This window comes from Amphiura filiformis, chromosome 9 (assembly GCF_039555335.1).
Source record: "Amphiura filiformis chromosome 9, Afil_fr2py, whole genome shotgun sequence".
Lineage (NCBI taxonomy): Eukaryota > Metazoa > Echinodermata > Ophiuroidea > Amphilepidida > Amphiuridae > Amphiura > Amphiura filiformis.
Genome location: NC_092636.1, coordinates 42152600 through 42176481, shown reverse-complemented (window position 1 = coordinate 42176481; position 23882 = coordinate 42152600). Strand labels below are relative to the sequence as shown.

General features: G+C 36.2%; 1 protein-coding gene across 2 annotated transcripts in view; it reads left to right on the top strand.

Annotated features, from left to right (window-relative positions):
• Nucleotides 1-22591, top strand: part of LOC140161013 (uncharacterized) — a 49380-nt gene extending 26789 nt beyond the window's left edge. The window contains exons 6-10 of one of the 2 annotated variants that reach the window (XM_072184392.1): nucleotides 4017-4178; nucleotides 4854-5132; nucleotides 8080-8169; nucleotides 9313-9378; nucleotides 17499-22591. In XM_072184392.1, coding sequence (XP_072040493.1) covers nucleotides 4017-4178; nucleotides 4854-5132; nucleotides 8080-8169; nucleotides 9313-9353 — 572 coding nt within the window. In that variant the 3' untranslated portion in view covers nucleotides 9354-9378; nucleotides 17499-22591. The remainder of the gene's footprint in view (nucleotides 1-4016; nucleotides 4179-4853; nucleotides 5133-8079; nucleotides 8170-9312; nucleotides 9379-17498) is intronic. The other variant, XM_072184393.1, reaches the window with a different exon arrangement.
• Nucleotides 22592-23882: the final 1291 nt, after the last annotated feature.

The window sequence follows — 23882 nt, the reverse complement described above, 5'->3', positions numbered from 1 at the left end:
TTATTGATAGCGAACCCCGAAATTTCCACTTGGGAAGCTAACAAACAGAGGGAGTAGGGTGACTGATCAGATGTGAAAATCTATCAATTGTGCACACATTAATTAAAATCAGAGTTTTAAGCTTAAATACAATATCCAGAGTATGCACAATGGGCAAGTGGACTACGGGGTAGTCTACATTGATCATATGCTCTTATTCCTTTATTGCTTGATCTGTTGTTTGTCTTTGTACCTTGAGTATACTGACTGCCCAGGCGAATTGCAGTGGATATTGATTACGTATGCTATACATGTATAAAGTCTGCACAAAAAGTAACTCAGCTGTTATATATACGCCTATAGATTCAGAACTAATAATTGTTTGCACAATATTTCAACATAAAGAGAAGGATGATTTATTCACGCGCATTTTGATACCCCATTTGTCCAATTGTGTTCAATATTAACAATACAGCAGTGTTTTGAAAGAAAAATACACCAATTTAAAAGTTGCAGTTATTTGTATTGATTTGAAGTAAGCTCGAAGATAATGGCGGGCTTTACGTGTTTACAGTGCTGGCAATATAACCATTGATCGCTGTAAACTGCAACTTTTAAATTCGGGTATTTTTCTGTAAAAGCACTACTGTGTTGTTTTAAAATATTAAAATATTGAACGACATTTGACGAATGGGGTATCAAAATGCGTGTAAATAAATCATCCTTCTCTCTATGTTGAAATATTGTGAATTACGTATTTATAACAGCTGAGTTACCTTTTGTGCAGACTTTAGTTTGATGGCTATATTCATATATTTCAATGCTTTCGTGGTGCGATCATTTTGTGACAACACAGCTAGCATATTCATTTGATAGATTTTTTTGGTGTCTTACATTTGCAAGTTGCATTATGAAATTGGACATAGATAGCACTTGGTTGATCATTTGCATCATTCGGTAGGATAGCTTTTACTGTGTCCGTGACCCCACACAGTGTCAACACCCTGTATTATAAATATTTTTTTTCCATACAGCTCAATACTCCGTTGAAATCAATATTCTATTATTGACACAGATAAAGAAAGTTTACATATGCATTGTGTTATAGGACGTGCACCTGGAACTTAACTGAATGGGCTAAACGCGTTCCTTTATACCTATAAAGTATAATTGTCATTCTCAAAATTAACTAGGCCTATATCTCATTTTTTACTTTGGATTTCAATTTTTTACTTTAAAAATGCAGTAAAAGATATCCACAGCAAGCTGCAAGGCCTCGCTAATTAGTGTACTGCTTTTCGAGTGAGTGTACTGGAAACAAAACCCTGGTTTTACCTGAAAACAATTTTTTTTCTTGTAATAGAAACATCATATGGGGTACTAGAGCATGCACAAATCGTAATAATGTGTAGAATATAGAAACGCTGTGGTATCTCATATGATAGTCATGGTATGCTTAGCCTGAGTCGCTCGTCCTATCTCGAACAAAATCGCGAGTCGTAGCTGTTAAAAAACGAGAGGATTCGCGGTACTATCACGGCAATTTTTAACACGAAGATATAGGGATGATGACGATCTGCCCCCATTTCAAACCCCATCGGATACATTGATGATTTGTTGTAAACATTAATGATTTGTTGCTAAGCATAGTTGAGATTGTCTTACCAATATCTTCTGACAAGTACTTTTCTGATTTGACTTTGTCCTTCAAATGAATATGCTAGCTGTGTTGTCATAAAACCGCACCACGAAAGTATTACAATCTATGTAACGTGTATAATTCACTGTTGGAGACTGCTAGCAAGACTAACTTCGCTACTGGAAGCGAACTTGCTTCCATTAATTAAAGTCATTATTTTTGTCACATTTCATATTGCAAATTATCTTTGTTAATATATATGAATAATAATACTTTTCTGTATTTGTATTATTTATCTTGATGTGTGGCGACATAAAACTGAACTGAACTGAATTGAACTGCATTGAACATGTTAAACATAACTCAAACCACTAATTGCAAGTCTTTGCTATGTTTTTTAAGCTGTACGGAATTAATATTTTGTTTAATTCCTAGTTAGCACGCTTACTATTCAGAACGCCGCATTAAAAGCCAATAAGACATGAAACACAGATCTCTCACAAAGTTGTTTCGATTAATCAATATTGTTATACCATGTACACGGTATACGGTATACGCCGTAGAAGTGACGTAGTTAATCGGATTAACTACCATAGCAATAGATGAATACAATTTTGGCAATATCGCCCGGCACTACAACGTTCATGCGGTACCGATGCATTGAACCATAGATTTCAAAGAAATGCTAATCACTTGCACCTGTAAGATTAGTCTCCTTGAAAAGAGCGGTATTGTATTCAATCTATTATTTGATTGAAGACAGGTGATGAGTGCAACCTGCTGCAGTGCAGCGCGGTATATTCAAAAATTCATCTATTGCTATGGTAGTTAATCCGATTATGACGTCACTTCTACAGCGTATAGTGATGAGATCAGATGGTGTTTAACATGTCTAGATGTTTACAGCATGATTCGATATTTCGGGTATTTCTAGCCAGAATTACCCGAGGGATTTCCAGATAGAAATTCCTTACAAAAATGAGACTCTAAATTGTTCCATAGTTTTTGGATATTTATGTCTTTTTCGGATATATTATTTTCATCGCCTAATGAGATAGCTTTTGACTGGAAGCAGGTTCTGTCCGTGGACCCGCCATTTTATATAATTTAGAAAGTGACTCAAACGAACAGGGCACAACATTTAAATAACAATACGCTGTTTTAATAACAATAGGGCACATGCTGCATGCTGATTGGGAGTTTCACATCAGTCATTCCTTCCCACTTTATTAGGGACGAACCATTATAATTTGGAGGGATGTGGCTGGGTAGTTGGGACCAGGGCAATTTTACTTTTACCAAAGTTTTTTTTTTAATTTTCATGCATTATTGTATTCACGGTTATGAAGGCCAATTCGTGTAAAAGTGATAGTGGGCAAATTGAAAGTTATTGATCATACGCACCATTACACTAATGGGGCTGGGGCCGCAGGGGGTTTGAAAGATTTGTGAGAAAAAAACTTCACTAAATGAGTAACAAAAAATATGCGAAGCCCTAACTCTGTACCAAAAGATCTATTATCTTACTATAAATAGGGAAAAGTTGTATTGTCTGCTTGTGTCTGGGTATATAAGTATGAAGATTGCAAGGCTCTGTCATTTTCGATCGCAATGTCGCCAAATTTATAGGGGAGATTGAGGAATATACGGGAAATACAATGCACTTTATTTGGTTGAAATTGGTCAAGAATTGACTGCAAAAACAGTGAAAATATGTGTAAAAATGGGATTTTTGTTAGGAAAATCGGTTGCCAGTCAAACTCGTCACGTAACTTGCAGCCAGCGCGTCGGCGCCGCGTGCGTAATGCGCTCTACGCCACAAACGACACAAAGCCACGCATTTACGAGCCAGAGACCATTAGACATGATAATAAAAAGGAGGACAAAAGGTACATGGACGGGTCACATGTACGGGGTTATGTTAACGGGTGAACACGTCCGACGACACGCTATGAGAGGACGTTATAAATACGGGAAAAAGATGTGTGTTTGTTAATAAAATAAAAAAGTATAAACAACATGAAGCGGTACTATAAATAAAAAAGAAAAGAAAATGAGGATAAAAAAGGTACGGGTATATTTGCTATGGTTACAGTAACTATTAAAATGAAAACGGAAACAAAATAAAGAAGGAAACAAAGAAACTAAACAGGAAATGTAAGAAAAAAAAGAAGCTAAAATAAGAAACTAATCAGGAAAAATCAGAAAAAAGGAAGCTAGAATAATGGAAACGGAGCTAAATCACAAGCTAACCAGCAAATATTTATAAAGAATGGGAACAAAATAGACCCATGTAGCAGAAACTGAAAAGAAAGAAAGGGACAGATTTTGTTGTAGTGAACGCTGCCATTTACTCATCTATTTCACAAGTATGCCCCATTGTCATTTGATTGAATAGACTGCCAGACTACTGCCACACCAGATGCAAATAGCTACCAATACGTGTGGCCTGCTATACCAGTAGGAGCGACGGGATTTTCATTTAGTGTTCGTGCTACCAACAATGTACATATCACCTTGTCGCCGATCCACGGAGATGCCCAGAGTATGTATGAGATAGGTACGTTTAAAATCAGTGGACTGTTTCTGCAACTTTTGTATATTCGCTGTCGTAGTGCACGTTATATGACCGTTGCTATGTCAACTGGATCACGCTTTCTTTGTTACGAACCACTGATCGAAATGATCACAACACAAAGCCAGAGACAAAGCCTACGGCATATCAAAATTCGGAACAGGTGTATGAGCCCAGGCTTGGGGCAGTAACCAATGGTTACTAACGTGTACTACGACAGCGAATAGATGAGTTGACCTCAATGTTTATCAGCAAAGGCAAGGGACTGGTATATCGATATGCCTGAGTGAACCCCATGTAACCACTACACTGTTCAATAGCCTTATTGTGATGTGGCGGGAGTTTTAAAAACACGAGCCCTGAACAAAATATGATGCGCTGGCATACAGCCAGGCAAAAAACAATGGAAATAGTGATGATCCGTGCGCATACTGCCAGGCATTGACGTCAAACTCATCTATACATTGTAAAAATAGAGTTCAATCGCTATTATAGAGGTCAGAAAGCAGAAATATACCGACACATAATATTATCAAATTTTCCCTATCACATATTTGTGACAGAGATTAATCATTAATTGTTTGTTTACCACTATTATCGGGGCTTTTTTCACGACTTTAACAACTGGATACAATAACATTTCCTTATTTGTTTATGCAGTTATTGGAGGTTGGGGAAATCAGAATTCAGCTATTGGTCTTTGCAAAGGATGCGAAGTACAAACCTATATCCATACTCCTGGGATTTTGAGCGCCACAGAATACCGCGAATTTCGTGTCTCGTTTGACAACGACTTGGTGGAGGTCAGCCGAGTTGGTGAAGCTCCTTTTATGAGCTTCAAAAACCGCAACACTATTGACGTAAAGTATGTCGGAATATTAACCGGTTTTGGAAGCGATGGTAGCTGGAATTTTTGTGGGGACTGGAGCTTTGAAACAGGTAGGCCTAAGTCGTTCTGCACATAATAGGTTTAACATTCTGTTCACATTCTGCACAGAGCGGTGCTTGCCATTCGACATTCTGCTTTTTAGAAATATGCTTGACAATCTGTTAACATTCTAGTAATATGGATTGACTTTTTGCTAACATTGTTTATAGAAACAGGTTTGACATTCTGTCCATATTCTGCAAAATTATAAGTTTGATATCATGTATGGGATGGGGGTTATTGTATCCATATAAATGTAAAATGCTCAAGGGCTATCAGTACTCATCGTCTTGATATCGTAATATGGATTGACATTTTGCTAACATTGTTTATAGAAACAGGTTTGAAATTCTGTTCATATTCTGCAAAATCACTCCTTATGATTGAAAAAAGGTTTGAAAATTCAAATCACTCGACTGAATATACAATCAAAAACGTATTCGGGACGGTATACGATTGAAAATTCAATCTTTTTGATTGAATATTCAATCGGGCATTAACGGCAAGACATCAAGGAATCTGAATATAAATACAGATTTGGAAGAAAATCACAAAAAATTTGTGAATTTTTGGTCATTTTTTTGGTACATCACAATTTGTTTTCTTTTTCTTAATCTTGAGACTCCATTCAAAAACCGGTTTTTTTATATTGGCCTTATTTTGTGAGATATTGACCATATGTGACCGTACACCACGAATGAGCCGTAAATGTCCTCAATTGTATTCTGAGTTACAGTGTAAAATGGGCATGAAGGTCATATTCATAGGTATTTCAATTTGGTGCTACGTGTATCTCATTAAATGAGGTACACGTAGCACCAAATTGAGGTACCTATGAATATGACCTTCATGCCCATTTTACACTGTAACTCAGAATACAATTGAGGACATTTACGGCTCATTCGTGGTGTACGGTCACATATAAGGCATCAAAATGAATAGATGCTCTATTGAGTTATCGTGTACCTAAATCGTCATTTTACCGAGAAAATGAACAATGAAATAATGTCTGTTGAAGTTTTAAAGTGGTCACATTTTGCACTTTCATCGAATCTCACAGGAGAATGCGGCCGTTCTCGTTTTTCTACCTTACATTATGTGAACATCGGGTAAATCTACAGCCCCTTGAGAAGTTTGATCGAAATCCATTTAGAACTTGATATTTAAATCGGGGAAGGAACAGAGAAAGGAAAAGAAAGGAATGATAAATAAATGAAGGTCTAATAATAATTATTATAGAAACTAAACACCACCCCACACATAGGCCTAACACTAACAGTACTATAGGCAGCCATTCGATGATGTCAATGCGTTTATGCGTTACGTAATTAAAACGCCCAGTCAGATGTACAGTCATGTACTTCACACCTGCCAAGTACAAGTCACCCAATTTCGAAAATTGGACGTTGAATGTACACTCTCATGGATATTCATTTGGCATTATTTTCCAATATGTCAGCGCTCAAATCGGATACAATATAACAATGGACCCTGCAGTGCGTTGGTATAGCAATACAACAATAGAGCAATTGGGATGTTACATACGTGGTGCTTATCCAAACTGGATTGTGCTCATTCGTAACGAAAGAGAACAAGGCGATTGGAACAAAGATTAACATCTAATCTGGCCAATACTGGTCAATAGAGGCATAGTGATTGAAAATTGAATGGTTACCGAGCCATCGACATAATTCAATACAGCATGCTTTTGATTTTTAATTTAGATTTTATATTAGCCTATAATATAATGTATAATGGACCGGAGACTTGACACAGCGATCTGAGGACAGTAACGTCATACTTTTGAAAATAAGTCTTGATATCAATACTGTACGCTATTTTACTTAGACTATATTACTGGTGGCAGCAGCATTTTTTCTTCACTCATTTATTCATGACAAAATGGCGGGTTTGCCATCCTGGAGTTAGCTAGCGCATCATCTGAACCCAACATAGATATTATTAATATACCTCAGTAAAGACATTAAACAAGTCTGATCAGAATGAGAAGCATAGTTCATAATGAATTTTGGATAAACGGCATTGCATTAAATAATCATGCATTTCTTTAATTGTAACCATTACACCAAATCAAATGCAAGTTACTCTGATTTGTTGGAAACAGGTTGTGCTACATGTTGTGATTTATGTGAAGTACCTTTGAGTTATGACAAAATTTAACCATCCGATAAAATACGTTATTGGAACACAACAGTTTTAGTCCAGTACAGGACTCTACCAAAAACAATTTGTAGCTTCCTTTTATGGTCCAATAGAAATCCCCCGCGCGATATTCAAGATCAAAGCTCAACACAGATGTCAAATTGCTTACATATCATGCATGTGGTTAAAAACCATACCAAAGTATTTCTATCATTTCAAGGATTCAGAAAAGTTTGACCTAAATGCAACATACCGTTCTTGAATTATAGTTTTAAAAAGGTCAAAACTGGGGCTGGTCTGTTTTTTTTGCCACACACAGGTCACAAATTCAAAATGTTCCGATTACAACGAAAATGGTCTCAAACTGCTCGTCATGTAAAAACAAATCAAATAAGGAATAGTTTGCACTATCTAGAATGCTTCGTTACTGACAAAATCCGGCAATGAATTAAGGTCAACCCCCATTGCAGCCTATTGACCACGACCTATTTTGTGATGTTTCCTAGGTATATCAAAAACTTGAATCACCAAGTAATTTATATACAATAAGGACCGCATGCTCATGGCTCGCGCTTCGGAACTCAGTCCTCCGCCTGATAGAAACACGTACGGGGAGGAGACTGTGAATAGACCTGAAACATTGTAACAGAGAAAAAGGTGGTATATTTTTAAACAGCCCATAGGAGATGTGATTTTTAGTGATATAGAGAGAAATGTTTTTCAGTCATGTCCACCTTGTCCATGGTTTAACGGTGGCAAAATAATTCAATACATTTTACGGTAAATTCTTTATAGGGGCAGAAGGAGAGGAAGAAGACGGATCTGGACTGACCAGGAAAGAAATTATCTTATATATAGTCGTACCAATCATTGTAGCTGTTGTAGGTGAGTGATATAATTTAACCATGTTTATATCCATAATGCAGTAATAGATATATCCGTGGTCGTCGCACCCCGTATCCCCAGCTATTATACGGGCCTGATTCTAAAATGATGTTACTTATGTGTTGACCGTATATTTGTAACATGTGAACAATATTTAATAGTGTTGTTGTTTTTGACAAAATATTTAAAGATTTTGCAAAACGATAATATTTCAAAAAATATTTTGAAAAATGTTGTTGATTTTCATACAAAACTTTTCATGACCTTTATATAAACCCAATAATTTTATATTTAAAAAATATTTTGACTAAAATCAGAGTTTGTTTTGCATTTGCTGTGTTCATATCAAGTTGTCCAATATTTTGAAGTTGCATATTCATCATGGTCTCAGAGAATAGTCACGTACATATACGTAAGCGCGGTAAGCCAACATCAGAGAGTTTCACGAAGTGAAGTTTGAAAAATTACTACAACTGCAACGGCAACTTCAGAAATATCGATTGGATTTCTTGCTCAAATTTACTTTATCGCGAACGTCTGAATACTACACCAATAGTGACATGTCGCTTAAACTCGGGACATGTGTACCAATTGGGCGATCAAAAGAAGGGCATGTGTAAGGAGCTTGTAAACTACTGCATCAAAATGTCTCCCTTTTGTTTGATCAAGTGGGTTATTAGTCACACTTCAAGACAAAAAAACTCTGCCTCTGTACCCCCCCCCCATTGGCCACCGCCACTGCACCTCCCTGTCCACTCCCAATGCCCCCAATCTCCTCCTCCCTACCCCTCTCTTACCAAACGCAACCTATGACTTGTTATATTTCAAAATATATGCACCTGCTATACTCTTCCAGAAGAATGCTACACTGCTCGCTCCAGTATAAATAGAGATTTTATGTGACCAATAAAATAAATAGTAGTTATTTTCATTATTTTTTCAGATATGCTTTCTTAAATATCTTTAAATGTGGAAGTTAATTTCGACAACAGCTGCGTTTCGAATTCGGGTCACATATTAACATTTATGTGTGTAGGGGTGGGTGGGGGAGGGGGTGTGACGTTGGGGTGTATTGTGTATTTGTGTCCCTATTCATTCCATACAAGTAAATGACAGTTGATTTTGTTATTCATTATTTTATAGGTGTTATTGGTGGAGCGGTTGCTATATATTGTTGCGGTTAATAAGTGTAATGGTGGAAAGAAAAAGGTAATACTTTCAAAATGTTGTTTTTGATAACATAAAACAAATTCGGAATCCCCTCCCCCCATGTGTAATAATTTTGCTATTCAAGTAATACTTAAATTTGAGCTCCTATCCTTTTCAATGGCATGAGGATTTGGTCACGATTGCTGGTCTTGGTATGTCGTGCCCATATGGGTCACGTGCGTAGTTACAAATACGTATTTATAAATATAGTCGAAGGTAACTGATAACTGAACGATGATCTAAAACATATCATAACCATTAACTGAAGTAAAGGTGACAAAGCCAACTGACCAGCAGCTGCTTGTCTTATGTTAACATTATGAGTTGTTCATACATGGTTAAACCATTAATGCTTTAAAATAATCATAGCGAGTGTGTAGTCGTTCCCAAGAACTCTAAACATGAAATCGGATGAAGTTAAACATGTTTAAGGGGGTACTACACCCATTGCATTTTTTTGCATTTTTTTGCATTTTGTGAAGAAATGAGAAAAAGAAATTGGACAAAGTGGTATGCAAAATGAAGGGGCAAATCTTCTCGTTCAATTGGTGGCATCAGTATCAATGAAGCGTACATGCTTCTAATGATATAAGCCAAAAGGTGGTACATCACTGATGTTTTAAATTCACTTCATTTTGGAAAGCTTACTATCAACGGATTTCGTTAAAATTTTGGATATGTGTTGCTAACACATTAGGGAAATAATGTTGATATGTAAAATGGGAATAAGCGGTCCCTGATTTCTTTTATGACTTCATGAACTTGGTGCTCCACAACTATCAAAAAACAAACCGGTTAAAATGCTTCTATTTTCAATGTTGAGCTACATTTTGTATTTTGAACTTGCGACACTATTTCACTGAAACTTAATTAAGCCATAGGTAACAGGTTACCACAACCACACTACAGCAATGTTGAAAAAGATTGTATTTTTTGTCACCCATACCACCATATTAGGTAGTTTTCCGTAAGCTTCATTTTGTGATTTTGGTAACTATTTTATATTTATTTGCCCAATTCATCTCAACTAGGCAATCTAAATTGTACTCACCATTTACATCCCAAGGTATTTTAGTATATCCACCTCACATATTTCCATTATATATCCAGTAACAGACAAAATATCAAAATTGATGCCTCATTATGACATGTATGATATCACAGACTACCACATGTTGATGCCTGAATTTGACCTGAACCAATTGACCTATAACCTGACCTTTGATGACCTTATAGCCTTTTTTAATCTCTTTTCCTAACACCACATTATAGAAGATAAATACATGGTGTAGAATTAAATTGTCTATGTGGAAGAGATTAGGCCTATTTAATTTATTCAGTGTTATAATCAGTGAGTACATTTCTATAGATGGTATAACAAAGGATTTAATGTATTCTATTCATGCACCCTACTTGAACATGTTGAAAAGAATAAATTATGGTTTGTTATGAAACACGCATCTGAGTTACCAGGATACATGTAAACAAAAAATATATAGGGCTAAAATGACTTACTATACAATGGTTTAAAAGCACCTTTTTTTATTATTATTTTATTTTTTTTTTATTTTCACATGATCCGTGCATATATCGCCTAGCTATACCGTGTGTCGAAAGTCCGTTCCGCCCTATATTCCGACTTCTCCAGGAGCTAATCTCAATATGGAAGTACCCCCTCTGTTTATTTGCCTTTGGGCTACTAGCTGCAATGAACCTTAAGGCTCAGTGCAGCGAAAAAAAATATGTCGGCCGTTGTTCTAGAATTTTAGAGCTAATTTTGTATGTTATGGCAGATTTAAAGGTCTGCAAACCTTGATTTTCAATGGAAAAACAATAATAACCGAGGTTTGCAGACTTTCGGAGGTTATCGACCATAAAAAGACAACAACTTCAAATAAATTGCTAAGTGACATTTATATTAATCCAAAACAATAACCAGTAACAAATTAATATCAAATTAATTGTGTAAGTTTAATTTAAAGCATGTTAAAATGGTTTTCCTATGGGGGAGGAACAGACTTATGACACACGGTATATAAATGAAAAAATATTTTTTTAGACCAATCAAACCAATACATGGGTGTAGTATGCCCTTAAGTTGTTCACTCAAAGTCACTTGTTACGAGTCGTACTGATTCAAGGCCAAAATCACCTTTTACCCAAATTCACACGAATGCACAACACAAATACACTGTTTGATTAAGCTAAAAAAAAGTCTTTAATTGAAAGTAAAATATGATTGGTACAATATATGACAACAAATGTACATACAATTCAATCAAATATAATCACAATTTTAACTAATCAGTACTTAGCCAGCATTCTTCTTCTTGATGGTAATAGAGTTCTTGCAATGTTCTGGACGGCTGGTGTATACATCCTTATTCACTTGTCCGGCGAAAATCAGCGAAGTCCATTGTACACTTGCATTTATAAATACCCTTGCGAATAAACTCCTCACACAAAAATGGTGCTGCTTTCTCCAAACACTTCTCCTTGCGCTGCTTTCTCCAAACGTTTATCTCCTTTCGCTGCTTTCTTTAAAAATGGTGCGACTTTCACTCTTTCTCCAGGAAACAGGCCTTCTTTCTGCACTGCTCCACTGTATTTGACATATGTGTTGTTTTAAAAACCAGACTCCAGGAAGTCGACAGAAGAACCTTCGTTGCTGTATTAAAATAGCACATTATTGGCTATGTAAACTGGTTAAATGTACCTCCTTTTGAAGCACAACTTCGACCAACACATTGAGAGATTACCCTCTCTTCATATTCTGTAAGGAGCCAATTCAAGCTCTCCCATTTTATACTCATGCAAAATACCCGTCATCTATTAATAGACCATTACTTCATTCACATGTTCACAACAGATGATTTTGTTTCGATTTTCATGAAAGGTGTTTATCTACCAAAAGGGATTCAGAAACATAATAGTTTGCACTATCCACAATGTAAAGTTACTAAGATAGGAATATCAAAGGTCAAACACCATTTGTTGCCATTTGATCCTATTGAGATTATTGACCTATGCAAACTTTGTCTCTGTAACTATTTCTGAATTCCTTTTGACAATGCTTCTTATGGTGTTAAAATGTATCTGCACACTCGGTTCTTTTCGTTTTACCCGGCTGACATTTCTGAAAAGTGACGTGGGCTGTGATTTTTAGGTTAAAACATGCAGTGTTTGTGATGATTTTTTCCTTTTTTTAAAACCAAAAATGCCAATTATTAAAACAGATATAACGTTTGAAGTAAATAAAGTATGAACTTCATAGTTGCTGTGGAGAATACATGTCACGTGTATATTCAATATTCGTTAACAAAAAAAATTGTATCTTTAATCTGTAACAATTCGCGGAAAAAATTCAACCTGAGAATCAAAGGGTGCGTCCCTTAGGGTTAAATACCACTAATTATGTATTACACGGGTTTCAATGGGAAAATGGCTAATTTCGGGTGGAATTTTCTCATATTCAGAACTCTCACAGTTAAATGCCACTAACATTAGGTGAAACTATATGATTTAGATGCCAAATGATCAAAAATTCAACATAGGTTGACCTGAGACTTTTCTTGTTTTAACGTACTGCACCGTAAACACCTTAAAATGACAGTGCGCCCTCGAAACTGATAGTTACAGATAACAATTCGCGGAAAAAATTCCACCTGACCCAAACTCCCCTCCCCCCCCCCTGACAATCAAATGGTGCGTCCCTTAGGGTTAAATACCACTAATTATGTATTACACGGGTTTCAATGGGAAAATGGCTAATTTCGGGTGGAATTTTCTCATATTCAGAACTCTCACAGTTAAATGCCACTAATATTAGGTGAAACTATATGATTTAGATGCCAAATGATCAAAAATTCAACATAGGTTGATCTGAGACTTTTCTTGTTTTAACGTACTGCACCGTAAACACCTTAAAATGACAGTGCGCCCTCGAAACTGAAAGTTACAATATGGCGGATATTTACTAAAAACCGAAGCCGTGCGTATGAATTTTGGTACTAGTACAACAAAAATGTCATATACTGAGAGAAAATGTACCATTTTGAAGCATCAAACCCTAAATGGTACTTTTTTGGCTATATAACTCGGGTAAAATGCCATGAATGTAAACATTGACATTTGCAATACATGTTTTAACAAGAAAATTTCTGGAAAACTGCATTACGAGTAAAAGATTAATGATTTTCGGACACCCTGTATGATGACTGTTTCGCTGTTTTTGCTTCAACCTAGGACTATATGTGGAGATTCGTATCTGTAGCCTGTCCTAGCACGATCAGATCAGATTAAGATTGATTTAGGGTTAGTGTTCCGATTTAGGCTTGCTGATTAGTGTTAGAATTGTTGATTAGGGTCAGGTTCGCATTAGGAATAGGGTTTTATAGGAGCCCCCATGTCACAAGGGAAAACGCGGTAAATCGCACATTATTTGCACATTATTTGCAGAATCTCTCCTCTTTTTCCAGATTTTAAGCTTACTTAGCAGAATTTGTGGGAAATTTTGGCGATTTTAGCTTTTTTGGGCGATTTTGTTCATTTTACCGCGTTTTCCCTTGTGTCATGGGGCCTGTATCACCCGCCATACACCAAATTTTTTGAAGGGGAAAAAATGCATTGTGGGTGTGGGGGGGTGTTGGGGGTCAAAAAAATAAAATGTTTGAAATTGCCCATACTTTCAACTCCTGCAATTTTAAGGCAGTCAATATACAGGATATTGCCCAATTTGAGTTCCAAAATGTGGCTTTACCACAGGGTTCAATGGGAGAATTCAAACTTTAAATGACTTTTTCCGGAATTTCAAGTGCTTTTTTCCTCTGGCGTCAAAAAATTAGAATTGATTCCAGATCAAAGTTTCGCAACGAGAACGCGCATATTACTTGCTTTCGAAAGAAGCGGGAAATTTAAATCAAATTTGCTCCACAGGTTCCAAAGTACACAATGTGCTTACACTCAGTGATTTACCAGCCTACCTTGTATGTCCGATGTGTGAAATGCAGCCAATGCTTAATGGGCTGTTCCAGTTAAAATCCTTACACCCTCTAGATGGAGGTCATGACGTCAATCTTGCACAGAAAATTTGAAACGTTCAAAATCACTCATATATATTTTTAACCACTGGAATCTCAAGGCAGCCAATGTGTAGCATATAGCTCAATTTGGACTCCAACTTGTATATTTTGCATAGGGTTCCATGTAAAATTAAAACTTCAAATGCATTGTTCTGGAATTCCAAGTGCTTTTTTCCTCTGGCGTCAAAAAATTAGAATTGATTCCGGATCAAAGTTTCGCAACGAGAACGCGCATATTACTTTCGAGATAAAAAAAAAAAAAAGCGGCAACAAATTGAAATCGATATTTTGCTCCACAGGTTGTGTACTGTACATACTCAATGTGTAGCTGTTACAGTGAAATTTGACTGCCACACTCTTGCAGCCAATGGGCTATTCCATTTGACATGCATACACCCCCTAGATGGAGGTCATGACCTCAATCGCGCACACAGGGTGTAGATATCAAATGGAATCACCAATTCAGGTAACTTCATTTGAAATTCACACTCCCTGTGTGGAAGATTAAGGCATGTCTTCCATAGGGGGGTGTATGGAATTCAACTGGAATAGCCCAATAGTTTAATCACCTGTTTGAGTTCTGCATGTAAAATCATCTGCAAGTAAGAGCCCCCATGTCACAAGGGAAAACCCCGGGGGGGGGGCACTCAATTTTTTTTTGGGTAGGGGTGTGCCACCGCCAGTTTCGAACTTGAGGTCTAAGGAACTGATCGGCAGGCCAAAAGGGGGTCTAGGGAACTGATCGGCCGGTCAAAAGGGGGTCTTGGGAACTGTTTGACCGGCCAAAAGGGGGTCTTGGGAACTGATCAGCCGCCAAAATCTGAAAAATCTCGGCAACTAAACCATGCAGGCCAAACCAGGGTTCAATTTTGTTGCGTTTTTGCCACAGATTTTTGAAGGAATCGATTTCACTCTGAATTGTGCATTAAATTATTAAATCAGGAAAACCATTAATGCAAAATAGGTCTGTTTGGCCTATTACGATGAAAATCTCAGCAAAGCAAAACAGCATTCGAATCAAATTACTAGACCCTGCAGACCTACAATCTATGCTATTAGCCTACTGATAATTATAGCAGCAGCTAGCAGCACTACATATTAGCCCACCATAAAAACAAACCCACAAAAATATTTTTTTCAGTGCCGAAAAGTAAAACATTGACTACATTGAACTGCATGAGATGATTGAGTGAAGTGTGCAGAATTTGACACCATTCCACTAGACCAGTAGATCGTAAATTACCTTTTAATTCACTGTTATGGCTAGCTGCAAGGATGTGCACACAATTATTTGAGGTACTTTTTCTCATATTTGGCAATTTTATTCCCAAAAGAGATCTCAAAATCATTTATTTCTAGCAAAATGTTCATCAGCTGAAGGCATCGGCATCGCGGCAGGCACTCGACAGTGCAGTGCTGTTTAACAACAAACCAGTGTTGCCACTACTAAAGGAGCCCAAAATCCCGCCCAAAGTTCACCTTACTCCTAATACAATGTGTTTCAATGGGGAAGAAATTTATGGAAAATTCCCTTTGAAGTTTTTGAGCTCGCAAAAGTAGCTTTTGGGCTTGAAATAGTAGGACAGAAAACACGCCTGTCAAGATGCCAATGAGAGCGGAAATCGATGATCTGAGGGTCTATGGAACGGCTAGAAAATGTTCGGGGCTTCGGGCTTCAGAGCGGGCAATCAATGAATTCAGAGGGTCTAAGGAACGGCTAGCGGCTCTGTAAAAGGGGGTCGTCGCCGCGGCACATACCCGTATAGCTGGGAAATGTGAGTGCCCCCCAGAAAACGCGGTAAATCGCACATTATTTGCACATTATTTGCAGAATCTCTCCTCTTTTTCCAGATTTTAAGCTTACTTAGCAGAATTTGTGGGAAATTTTGGCGATTTTAGCTTTTTTGGGCGATTTTGCTCATTTTACCGCGTTTTCCCTTGTGTCATATGGGCCTTATAGGGCTAGGCTCGTGGATAAAAGTTAGGGTTCCGGCTTGAGTTAGGATAGAGTGAGGCCATACAGGATGCACAAAGACTAGGTTTTATTTTACACGTGACTATGGGCCTTACATGCGCCTTAAAGCTTAAGCAAAATGCCTAGCCTAGGCCTATACTGTATTCAGAACTCTCACAGTTAAATGCCACTAACATTAGGTGAAACTATATGATTTAGATGCCAAATGATCAAAAATTCAACATAGGTTGACCTGAGACTTTTCTTGTTTTAACGTACTGCACCGTAAACACCTTAAAATGACAGTGCGCCCTCGAAACTGATAGTTACAGATAACAATTCGCGGAAAAAATTCCACCTGACCCAAACTCCCCTCCCCCCCCTGACAATCAAATGGTGCGTCCCTTAGGGTTAAATACCACTAATTATGTATTACACGGGTTTCAATGGGAAAATGGCTAATTTCGGGTGGAATTTTCTCATATTCAGAACTCTTACAGTTAAATGACACTAATATTAGGTGAAACTATATGACTTAGATGCCAAATGATCAAAAATTCAACATATAGGTTGACCTGAGACTTTTCCTGTTTTAACGCACTGAACCGTAAACACCTTAAAATGACAGTGCGCCCTCGAAACTGAAAGTTACAATATGGTAGGGCGAATATTTACTAAAACCGAAGCCGAGCGTATGAATTTTGGTACTATTACAACAAAAAGTCATATAATGAGAGAAAATGTATCATTTTGAAGCATCAAACCCTAAAAAGTACTTTTTTGGCTATATAACTTGATCAATTTCAGCGATTTTAATGCAGTCTTTTCAGATGCCATGAAAAAAATAGTTACTCGTCGTATTTCAATGTATCGCCCAAGCCTATATTAGTGGTATTTAACCTTAGGTATCTAACCAGCGCCATATCTAGCTGAGCTATCAAGGAAGACATGAATGGTTAAACATTGTAAATGTTGACTTTACAGTCTGCCTATAAATCACGAGGTCTTGTTCCTAAAAACATATGTTACAACAGCGAAACTGCTCCATGGTTGAACCCTTATGAAACTAAACTGTCTCATTACAGGGGAAGAGTTTCCATGTGAGCAACCAATGGCAACCATGGCATGGCATGAAATTTAATCACTGGAGACAATGGACAGAAGGAGAGATGGTGATGATATCACATCAAAACAAGGCAGTTAATTGTCTTCCAAAATGTAAATTAAGATGTCTTAAGGGGGTACTACACCCCTCGATAAATTTGTGTCTATTTTTGCATTTTTCTCAAAAACTAATAACACAGTGGTAACAAAAGTTATACATATTATAGGGGCAAGGAATCCAATTACTACACTGGAATTTCAGTGACCCAAGACAAACGGTTCGTTATTTATGATAAGAAATAAGGTACCGCTAGGATGTACCTCATTTCCTATCATATACTGAACCGCTTGTCTTGATTCACTGAAATTTCAGTGTAGTAATTGGATTCCTTGCCCTAATAATATACATAACTTTTGTTACCAGTGTGTTATTATTTTTTGAGAAAAATGCAAAAGTAGTCACAAATTTACCACAGGGGTGTAGTACCCCCTTAACACCGTTATAGAGAATTGCTTTATTTGCTTTATCTTCTAGGGGACAAACATCTGACAGTTGAAAAACCCATGAAAAATATGTATTCTAACACAAATTTTTCACGGATATTTCAACTGGTCACAGATTTTTCACAGAAAATATCTCCTAATATCTCACACCTTGGTGTCGGATGTAGATTATTTAATTTGTAACAGTACAAATATTTCTTATCATTTTCTTTATTTTTCCAAACTTATTTTCCTTGTGATGGGTTACATTTAATCCAATCAAGCAAAAGGTGGATAATAAGTTCTTTGCGAAGTATGTACCGAATTAATTGTCATTAAAACAACATGTTCTTTCTTTTTTAATGCCCAATGTTTGAACTGTTGCTTGACTCTCGTTTAATACATTATGATGAAATTTATATCAAAATAAAATTTGATTGAAAATTCTTTATCTCGATGGAAATTGACTTATGTTCATGAACTTTGTCCTCATTTTGCTCGATCTGGTCAAATACGTATTGTCTTTCATTGCTCAATGGGAGCATTATATGATGGGCTTCCAGTTGTGATCAGTATTATATTGATATATTTGGTGTATAACATTCAGTACTATATTTGTTATCTTTACTCATGTACAGTCATTTTATCATTTTGTAGACATGAATACTTGGTTGGCAGAGTTCAAGATCATCATAAGTGACATTTTGGCGAATACCGTACATTTGCTAACTCAAAATTTACTTGATGTGCAGAAATTGACAAAATATTTTTTTAATTAATAGAATATGATATCGTAAGTGCATTTAAGTTTTGCTGTTGCCGGAGAGACCATCGTGAATGGCACTTTACACTCAACAAAAAATGAGTGTTCAGTGCAAGACCATCGTAAATGCAGCACTTACGATGGTTATACACTCAACAACTTGAATTGGTAAAATTAACTTTGTACTGTAAACAAAATTGGTAACGTTGCCCTTATGGTAACTATAATATGATACAAACATCACGGTTTTTCAGTTGGAAGGTCGTCAATATGCCATGATCTCAACCCGGGATCTCAACGACTATAATGACATTTTTTGTTTAGGCCGTGTAAGAATAATTGTTTGGTTATATCAGGGGCTAACCCATAAGGGCGCGATGCCCCCACCCCACCCAAAAAAAAGAGAGGGGAGACATCTGGCGTACAGGATGTGCCCTTTAAATGGATATGTCTATAAGTAGGGATGACCAATGAACCATCAACTTGATTAGAACACTCCCATAGACATGCAGGGAGCTCAACTGTGCACTGCTTGCACAGACATTTCTAAATTGACCTCATTCTTTTATTTTTCATAATTTTTCTGTAAAAATTGGAGATGTTAATGCCAATTATGTTTTGTAACTATCCTGCAAATTACAGCATCATAACTTATTTGGTTTTTCTGTAAGTGTGAGTCAAAATTGGTCCATCGCCACAGTGCGCTTAATTGCCAGTGGCCCAGTGCAGCACTGCTCAGAATGGCACAAAATATTCAGATGAATAAGATCAGGTGAACACCTTGACCTACTGAGCTGTAATTTGGCAGAGTTGTTGTTATTACCTCTATCATGCCCTCTGTAAAAAGGAAAAAAACGGACTAGTAGATCTCGAGTTAAAAATTAAATCACCAGCTTCCCTTTGGAATTTCCAAACACCTTTCGAATCATGTTAAATAGACACCTTTCTGAACATAAATGTGAAGTTTCATGCTCATTTGTTGTATTATTCACCTGATCTCAACCCTAAACATTTTCTTATATTTATACCATCTGCACTGACTTGCTGCTATACACGCACAGGAGCTGTACTTTTAAAATACGCGCCTAATCAATAATGAGTCTTTCACTCCATTGTTAAAGTACTGTGCATATGGAGTGACCAGGCCCTGGAGTGTTATGGTTTTGTAGCACATGACAGTATTCATTCAAGCCTATCAAGGTCAGTTATTAGCCACTTGCTGAATGGCTGGGCATTATCAGCTATCAAAGAGATACCTTATGCTGCTGCCAATCACAATAGAGAAACATTTTGTTAAAACCCCAGAAGTGATATCAGGACAAAGCTGTGCATGTTGGTACTTGATTGTTTGGATTCCTATGTTGAAAATCCCTTGTAGTACATTAGTATTTTTCTTATGTGTAGTGTATATTGTTGTGGAAAAAAGTTCACCTGGACTTTTGATTTTGTGCCACTTTGGCCATTATGGATGATTTTTGGCAAATGTTTTCTAAAAGCATGATTTCAGTGCCTCGGTTTGAAGAAATACTTCATGCTATTGACTAGTAAAGTGCCATTTCATAAGAAACCCTTTGATACTTTCACAATATGCTTGTTTCATGTTTGCATATATATTAAAATAAAGAAATATAAAAGGTAAATATATGCTTATACCAATTTTGCTCACATTGCTATATTTAGACTTTTGTCAATTTATTTCGTTCCAATGACCGGTCAGAATGGGAAACTTTGAAAATTCATAATTCGAAATGTTTTTGACCGATTTTGACCATTTAACCACCAAAATACTTCTGTTGATGAGTTCTTTCCAGAAAACAATCTTTTGTAGCAAAAGGGGCAACATGAAATTATGATGGAGACTATAAGTTTTACAAGTGTATCATTCACCCACCCCCCCCCCCTCCCACCGGGTGTATTTTCTGTGCCAAAAACAAAAATTCAGCATACCAGAACAAATATCCTTTTGATTTCAGGGGGAAACATCCCAAATATAAATGCCCCCACTAGATACCATGCTCCATATACCCCCCCCCCACCCCGCCCCGTAACTGGTCGTGTTATTTTGACTTTTTGAAAAAAAGATTTCCAAAATCCTTTCCTTCTGTCAAAACATTAACCCATTCAAACATATGCCTATATTACACAAGATTAGATTTTTCACACGTGAACGCGGTGCGTGAACGTGTATGACATCAACTTCCTAGCAAACACAAAATGTTTTAGGAACGTTTTAAACATGTTATAATTTGGGTTTTGGTAAAAACGTTTTAATGACATTAAATGTCGGGTTATATATACAATGTAGGTCAAGAAAATGTTTTTAAAAAGTTTTATAAAAAACAAACTATAACAACATTTTCTTAAAATGTTATCAAAATGATATTTTAAAATATTTTTGCAAATATTTTCTGCCAAGTTTCGTCAACATTTTAATAACATTATGTTATTAATATTTTACAATAACTTTTCAAATTGTTGTTGAATGTTATGAGAACATTTTATACCCTTTATATACCCCGACAATTAAACGTTTTCTGGCAACCTTTTATAACCTTTTGCGAATAATTTCTAAAACGTTTTGTGTTTGCTGGGTTATCGCTTCAAGTGCTGTACTTGAAATTTGTTCCTCGCTTCTCTTTCCACATAGGCCAGCATACTTATATATAGGCCTTTCAGCCTGGCTTAAGCATTTTGTTTGAGCCTGGACCCATCAGGACCCAAATATTAAGTCTCAGCACGGAGAGACCATTTAAACACACAAATAAACAAACCAATCAGAACTTAATAATCACATCATGTACAGCGCGCGTCCACGTGCATATATCTGTTTCTATAGGTACAATGTACAAAATGTATAATCTCCACCTTTAGTTGTTGTTACAAATAAAATTAAGGTTAATACACTGCGAGTCAAAAAAAAGTGCAATAGAGAAAAGAATCCATTTTCATTTTTTTTTAACATTTAATATATGATACATCAATCAGTGACCTTGTGTGAAAAAATTAAGGAATTAGCATTTACCGTTTTGTTTTTATGACACATTTTATAGCGCTACCTAATTTTAATGTTTGTCCAAGAAACATCTAATATTTGAATGTCAGCCCACTCTGTGCAAGGTAAATTTTGAACAACTGCCATTTTCTTAACCTCATCGGCATTGAAATAAAATGGAGCACCCAAAGTGTTATTGCCATCGGTTTTGTTTAAGGAGAAGAAACATTATTTGTTGTTATTTTCATTTTACCTTTACTTTAAAGATGTTTATTCTCTATCAAAAGCATACAAATTTGTAGGCGGGTTTTTCAAATGTCAAAATGAAATGCGCGCAAATTGAAGTGGAGTGAATTACAAAATATCCAGTAAGTTGGACATATTGGGATTTAAAAAAAACTGTAGTTGGAGTCGAGTGAGGTATGAAGGACTTAAAGTAATGTTAGAAAGTTTGTTTGAACAGAAAAAAAAGTACTTAAAATAACGCAAAAATCAACCTTATTTAAGTTAAAGTCAGTTTCAGATCTGGTGCCTTTACCGTGCACTGTGTAGTCTCATTCAAAATACATGGTATCTCGTGGACAAACAACGAAATTGGGTATCGCAGCAAAAGGACTCATAGAAATTAAACGGTAGTCGTGATTTACTTCATATTTTCACAGAATATGGCCATTGAGTGTGGCATTTATTGGATTTTACAAAATTGGGAAAGTTCGACTTTGTTCTTACATAAATATCGATTCTTTGCTCTATTGCAGTTTTTTTTTACTCTCCCTGTATTATCCAGTTCTTGTTAATATGTAGTGAGAATTAAATAAATTGCATTTTTATCATTATTGTCGTGTGCCTTGAGTAAAATGTGTTCTTTATTGTTGTCACCGAGGTAGGCTTTTTGCTTTTACATGCATATTCTTAAAATATAAATTATGTGACCCAAACAGCCGCATGAAATCAATTGTCTGATTCTTGCATCATGGTAAAAGAACTTTTATACGAGGTATTGTTGGTCGAAGCAGCGAAAAAAATTGATTTTCATTATCTGAATCAATATATTATTGAAAAATAACACATTGGTATTTTGCAAAAGTCTACAAATCATATACTTTGAAAACTTAAGCTTAATTTATTGCTGTTAATGAGTTATGTACGTTTTACAAAAACGAAAAGATGGCCACAACACACTAAATGCCATCTAAATGCAATTATAAGCAATGATAAGTGACAGTTGAAAAACAGGGTGTTTTAAAGCTAATGAGCCTAAGTTTTCAAGAAATAAAATTCACCAAAAGGAACCAGCTAATTACGAGGACAATCTGTGTAGAAAGTTAATATATTCTGTGGGATTTTTGGCAATAAAAGGGACCAATTTCTTTTTTTCTTTTTTTTCAAATTTGCTATTTGATATACATTGTATTCTCATATAAAGTAATGTCACAAATGCAAATTCAAAATGGGTTCAAAAATACCCAGTTCGGCAATATACACATTCTTGGTTTCATGGGACCAAATTACATTTCTGATTCCTACTTGAATACTTGATTTAACAAAATATCAAAGCCAAAAGTTCCACAACGGATAGGAAAATTTGCTGACCTTTCCATGACTCAGGTGACAATGGTGGTTGCTAATATATACGTCATGCATACATGGAATAACGGTATCTGAAGTGTATTTTTGTTTCCTTCTACTTGACATTTTGAAAGTTCCTGCTATAACTGAAATTGAAATTGCGCCAACTTGTGACAAAACATTTATTCAATAATTACCTTTGGTCCTCACAACGGTGATTTAGAACGCATGCGCGATAATTACAAAAAACGTTTGCGATTGGTTGACTTTTGTTACAGAACAGGACACCCTCTTTGATGTGGACAAGTATTTCGATATTTAAGCAACTATAATGGACATCAGAATTTTCCTAAGTAACTTAATCTTCTCAGCTAATACTACTAATAATATTCACCTGACAGTCTTATGATCTAGAAAGACGAAGGCCAAAAACACATTTAACCAAAGTTCACTTAACAATGCACAACAAAACACAGTGTTTATATAAGTCAACAAAAATGAAATCTTTAATATGTTTAATGATAAGTACACGATGGTTGGACAATGTTTTCACATACC